This window comes from Drosophila erecta, unplaced genomic scaffold (genome assembly GCF_003286155.1).
Source record: "Drosophila erecta strain 14021-0224.00,06,07 unplaced genomic scaffold, DereRS2 tig00000067-arrow-arrow-pilon, whole genome shotgun sequence".
Lineage (NCBI taxonomy): Eukaryota > Metazoa > Arthropoda > Insecta > Diptera > Drosophilidae > Drosophila > Drosophila erecta.
The window spans coordinates 1-6,356 of record NW_020825205.1 but is presented as its reverse complement, the minus strand read 5'-3'; the positions used below and the strand labels follow the sequence as shown (position 1 = coordinate 6,356).

Below are 6,356 nucleotides of genomic sequence, written 5' to 3'. Positions count from 1 at the left end.
GTGTATGTAGAAGTTTGCCGCTCAGCGCAGAATAGAGCGGGAGCTTTGTAAATATATTTGTATGTATGTAAAGGCTGGAATGTACCGGTCCGCGCAGAATAGCTTGCATATTTTTGGTTAAACGTATAAGTGGATCGAAACTATTTTATATTTATTTTTTTGGAACGAAGGGTTTTTTTTTCCTTTTTCTCAATTTGGATGTTTAGTTTATTTTTTTTATATATATATTTTTTTTGTTTAATAGGTTCAGTTTGTTTGATTATTCATTTATTGAGGAAACGAAGGAGTTATTTAACACCACAAACAAACAGTTTTTAAACAGAATTTAATCATTTGTTATGGTAAAGCTTTAAAGACTTAGACTAAGACAGACTAAGACTAACCCTAAGGGATTGTAAATTGTTAATTATTTATAACTAACTTATAAGTATTTAAACAACGATTTAATCAAATTATTTAACAAAAAATTACTTAATTTTGATAATTTTTTAACCCAAGTTTTGTTATTAACTATAATCACCAGTTGTCGCTGCCTTTAGGCGCATTTTATTGTTCTTGAGGTATAGACCCAAGTCACTCAGCTTTCTATAATTTTTCCGTTGGCCGCTGCCGATGCTTGCAGGCAGTGGAGCTGCGAACCGCTTGCATTTAAGAATACAAATAATGAGTAACCTATTTATGTACGAGCGCTTATCAAACTCAAAAACCATTCTAATTTCTAAAAAGCGTGAATGAAACGGCTAAGGACAGTGGAGGAATATTTGGCATGACTGGGACCAAATATACCGGCATTAAGAACAAGTAATAACAAAATATTAAGAATATAAAAAAAAATTAAAATATAATTCAGTAAGCCGAAGCTTATACCCATGCAGTAATATAACAAAAGAGTAACACCATAGGGAATAATAGTCACTGAGCTAATGAGAGTGCAAGCGAGAAATGTCAAAATTTTTGGCATGTCGAAGAAACTGGCAGGAAATATCAAAATAAAAAAAAAAAAATAAAAAAAAATATAAAAAAAAAAAAATTAAAAAATATATTAGATTCAACTCTTTATCTTAACTAAATTGTTTTGAATACAAAATAAATTGCTAATAACGTTAACGGATAAGGTTCTCAAAAATAATAAACGTATGCATTAAAATGTACTATTGTTCGCCTTTTTTTTTTAACAAAGTTTTATACTCGTTACTCGTTGAGTAAAGGGGTATACTAGACTCGTTTAAAAGTATGTAACCAATAGAAGAAACGCGTTTCCGACCCTATAAAGTATATATCTTCTTGATCAGGATCAAGGGGTCATGTTCGACCGTTGTCTGTCCGTTCAGAAAGATAGAAATCATGCAGTTTTCAGAGACAAACAGCCACGTATTACTTTTTATACTTTTATCGTTTTACTTTATGTCTGGCCATTTTCTATTGGTATTTCACTCTAGGTTCCACCAAACCACACAAAACTGCACACCCTATTCTTTGAACAAATTGTTATTTTTTTTTTTCAAACATTTTCATTATCTGATAATCCTGATAATCTCCTGTTTTTCATATTATCTTTCGGCTTGCCAAATTGTCACGCACGAACGGTATTGAATATGGTTTTATTTGCCAAGTCACCCCACAATTGATAAAAATGTTTTGATTTTTTACCAAAATTTTTTTTTTTACCGATTTCTGTCATATCGAAAAATTATTTTCAATTTCTTTGTGGTACTTCTACTTGCTGAGTAAAGCGGTCTGATATTAAAGGAACTCGACCTGTGGCGCTTTATCATAGCACACAGTGCAATTATCAGTAATTAATGCATCAATATTAACGTCTTGGTAAACACTCTTCAAGTATAAAGATAAATAGAGATATAAATATACTGTGAAACGACGAACGCCTAAGAACATAAGTTCCCCGTAACAGATATGGTGAAGCTGTCAAAAGAAAATATTGTTAACTCCTTTAAGGATGAAGGCTGATATGACCATGTATGCTGCTTTTACTGTTTATATACCAAACATTCTGATAAATAAAAAAAAACTAAACAAAGAATTTAAAGAAAAGGTTTATTTCTATTACAATTTAAGGAATAATAATTTCGGCATAAAGACCACCCTTATCCTCCGAGCGCTTATTGCTCTTATTTCCTTATCATCGATTAGGATGAAAATTTAGCCGTTTGTATACAGTTGTAGTCGCTTACATTTTTATTGTTGGCGTTTGGTAAAGCTTTGGCATTTTCCATTGCCGATGAACTTAGCTAACATATAACACAAATCGAATTGTTTAAAAGCTTGACGATAATTGAAAGTACAGTACCCTGTTTCTTTAGCACCTACGTCTCTTCTGGGACACTTTTTAGATTACCAAACATATCGTATAGTAATATAGTATTTTGATATTATATTTAAAGGTTTAAAGGTTAAAACAACTTTATAAAATGGTAAGTTACGATAATTACTCTGGTCAAACTGAAAATTAATGGAGTTACTAACTACACAGACCCAATTCTTATATAAAATTGATAATTTTCTCTAAATATTACACTATCACTTGTCATATAATAAAGATATAAATATTTATTCTTGGCTTAAAAAAACATTACTATACATTTAAAATTCAACAAACAAACAAATAAATTCAAATTAAAAGATAAAATTATTTTCATATATAAAAAAATTATTTCATTTGTGAAATACTTAGAACATACGTTGTTTAGCTCACAATTCTTTAGATTTAAAACGTTTTCGAAACTGTTTGCGAACTCCATCCAGTAAAGGTGATATTATTTCTAAAAACTTTTAAGCCAGTGAACTAAACAGAATAACATATCCAAACTATTCTAGACTATCAGGTTCCCGCTACTCAGCTAGTGGGAATGCAAGGGACATAGGCAAAAGATAAAAAATAATACAAAAGAATATATAATACAAGAATGCACAAAACGATCAACCTTTGTCGTGGTTGTCAATCAAAGTAATATCATTGTTTTTGACCTACTCCACTACTCGCGTCAGAAACCCTTAAAACTGTAATTATCAACACATTCTATTGTATTCGTTTTCTCTTGGGTTGGGTCATACAAAAAAGACTGATACTCGCCGATGAAAGTCGAATTTTATTCAAAATAAACAATGTAAAAGATTTATATAAAAGAAACTAAAAATAAGTTATTCCAAGAATACCCAAATTAAAACGTATTTTACCTACGAAGACGAGACTATTATAAATATTTATAATATCTCTAATATATAAATATATATAATATATATGAATATATAATATATATAAATATGTAAAAAAAATGCTTAGGAGCACCTTTTGGCTTGCTGGGCTCCTCTTTTGGAGTGTTTTCTGAAATCGAAAGAAATTGGCTAAACAAAACAATTTTTAAAGAATGGTCGTTGCAATCGTGGGCGGTTTCAATTTTTTATTTTTTCATATCAGTAGAACCCGGAAAAATTCCAATAATTTCTACTGAATATTTCCCTGCATTTTTAACTAAAAAGAGGGTCGTTTCAAAAATTTGTTGTATGTTACACACCCACCTCCCCCTCCACCACCTTTAGAAAAATAGATACCATTCTGACACCATATGTTTCCTTAACATATTAATCATATTATCTTACAAATTTTAACTTATAACCTCACTCTTGCAGGCTGATGGAGAATACGACAAGGAACAACTGAGAAGTAATTTCAAATTAAACTTACATTATTATTTAAAAACAAAACGACTTATTAGTCCTTAGGAATGCTTTCAAGGCTTTCGACCACGACGGTGTAGGATGCATCGAGCACGCTGATGTATCTAGCATTCTCGAAATATTAGGTCAGAAATTGGAACCACCTGCGGTAAAGGCACTTATTAAAGAGGTAGATAAAGGAACAACCGGTAAATTGGATTTTAGCCAGTTCTGCAAGCTGGCAGCTCGCTTTATTGAAGTTGAGGAAGATGTGGGAGCTCTTCAAAATGAGTTAAAAGAGGCCTTTCGGGTATATGATAAAGAGGGAAAAGGATACCTTACAGTTGCAACACTAAGAGGCATTCTTCACGAATTGGACGATAAGCTTTCTAACCAAGACTTAGATATGATCATAGAAGAAATTGATGCGGATGGGTCTGGTACGGTTGATTTTGACGGTAAGTTGCCTAACATTTATAATTTATAATTAAACATTCATGATACAATTTTTATTGCAGAATTTATGCAAGTTATGACAGGTAATATATGTCATCCTTAAAAAAAGATTTGTTCTACATATGCAAACAAAATAATACATATTCATTTAAAACTTTTGCAAGCCACAAAAAACAATAACAAATTACACTGAATAAAATAAAACTCCTCTTGACAAGGTAGGAAATGTATCGATCTCACAAAAGATAATCAACTTTGGTAACGAAAATTTATTTAAACATTCACTATATAAATTTAACTCATACGGCGCGCATGTTTAAAAAAATGATTCCTGTCCGACCGACTATTTCTATTGAAGGTGCGAAAGTAACTCATTTTTTACCTTATCAAGAGCTCTTTTATTCGAATTGAGAAGTTTTTGGAGATTTCTTTCTGAATAAAGAAAGATATGTAACAGGTAGAAGAAAGCTTTTCCGACAATATCTTAATCAGGATCAATAACCGAGTGATCTGGCCATGTTCGTCTGTTCGTATGAACACCTTGATCTGAGGCTTATAGTTTCTAGCTAGAAGTTGAAACTGAGCACGCAAGCTCCAGAGATATACACGACCCAAGTTTGTTCCCAAATGTCCCACTCTTAATATCCCACTCTTCTCAATTTTTTGTTGATTTTTTTTTGTATTTTTTTTTTGCCATTTCTATCGACGTAAATGGTAAAGGGGGTAGTATTATCGAGGAACTTGACTATCGATATAGTATCTCCTGTACGTATTATATATATATATTTTTGTTTTTTCAAATTCATGAGCATCTTGTGCTCACATACAGTGATCAACTGACGCTGCACGTGTACAAGAGAGCTGCGGGCTCTAGAGCGCTTTCTCTCTCTGGCTCTTGAACAACAATTCGAGAGAGCCTGGAGAGCTAGTACAAAAAAATCGTGTACAAAAAAATCGTATGGCGTTACGCATCTTCTTATTCTAATGTCTTTGGTAATGTACAAGTAATAGTATCTTGTGTTAGCTAGTATCTTAATATCTTAGGCTAGTGAAAATATGTTTTATCAAATATTATTTTTTAATTTTAATATTTCTCTAATAAATATATATTTTCTTTTAAACATTAAATTTTTCAATTCTAGGTTAACCTGTATTGCTCTTTTGCCATGATTTTCAAGAGCTCAGATATGGCATATGGACGTTTTATCAAAATATAAACAATAATTAATAGCTATTTGTACTCAGTCAAATATTATAAAAAGCATCTGATTAAAATGTATTATCACTATTTATTTTGGACTTAAACTTAAACAAATAGTAACATTGAAAAATATGCCGAAATGGAACTCACTGCGGAGCTATTTTTGTTCAGCCGTAAATTCCCGTCTGATAATCGCTAAAACAATTGCAATCTTTCAGCACTCATTTTATAAGATGTAAAATACTCTGCATGGCAGCATCTCTGACTCTGCATGGCAGCATCGATGCTACACTACTCCACCTCATAACATACCGGTATTGTTTATGTCTTTAGATGGATATTAAGATAATTTTGCTCTGCGTCTATGTCGTGGAATCAGCATGCTTAATATCAACTTTCTAGCTTTTATACGGATGGACAGATATACTATAAATTTCGGCCACGTCTACGCTAAAGCCCACATGACTCCCACGCGCACACTTTTGAAATTTTCTTTTGTTTTAATTTAATTTTTACCAATTTCTATCGATATGCCAAAAAGATTGATAAACTTTCTCGTTCGCAATCCCACTAGCTTGTTTTAATTTTGTCCTGTTATATATTTTCTAAGACTATATTTGCCACTGCATTTTCTTTTTTTTATAAGTAGGGCTTCATTTCGATGGCAAAGGATGTCCACAATTAGTAGTAGGCTTTATGAAGGCTTTAATGAAGATCTTTGTTTTCACATGCTTTCTCTACTTATAACTAAAATGTGGTTGTCGATGACTTTTAAATAAAAATAACACTTATATTTTCCACATCAATTATTTGCTGGTCTGTTCTCTTTGTCAATTTGTTGGTTCCCGCTAACGAAGAAAAGAAGAAAGTTTTCTTCTGCTGAATGCACAAATGTCGATGGCGTATAGAAGGTAGTAGAATAGATAGAATTTCTTTCTCCCTCTTGTCACTGTGTCCCAAAGCTGAAAACAAGTAATGCTTGTACATTATTTATTTTTACAGGCTTAACTTACTCTGTTTAAAT

At 31.7% G+C, this 6,356-nt stretch overlaps 1 protein-coding gene across 1 annotated transcript; it reads left to right on the top strand.

The window, feature by feature from the left end:
• The first annotated feature begins 2,128 nt into the window (after positions 1-2,128).
• On the top strand, positions 2,129-5,294 carry LOC6541434 (troponin C). The gene is made up of 6 exons (XM_026979829.1): positions 2,129-2,299; positions 2,403-2,432; positions 3,649-3,682; positions 3,735-4,133; positions 4,194-4,214; positions 5,274-5,294. Exons 2-6 carry the CDS (start codon positions 2,430-2,432, stop codon positions 5,276-5,278), a joined length of 462 nt encoding a protein of 153 aa, XP_026835630.1. The 5' UTR covers positions 2,129-2,299; positions 2,403-2,429; the 3' UTR covers positions 5,279-5,294.
• Positions 5,295-6,356: the final 1,062 nt, after the last annotated feature.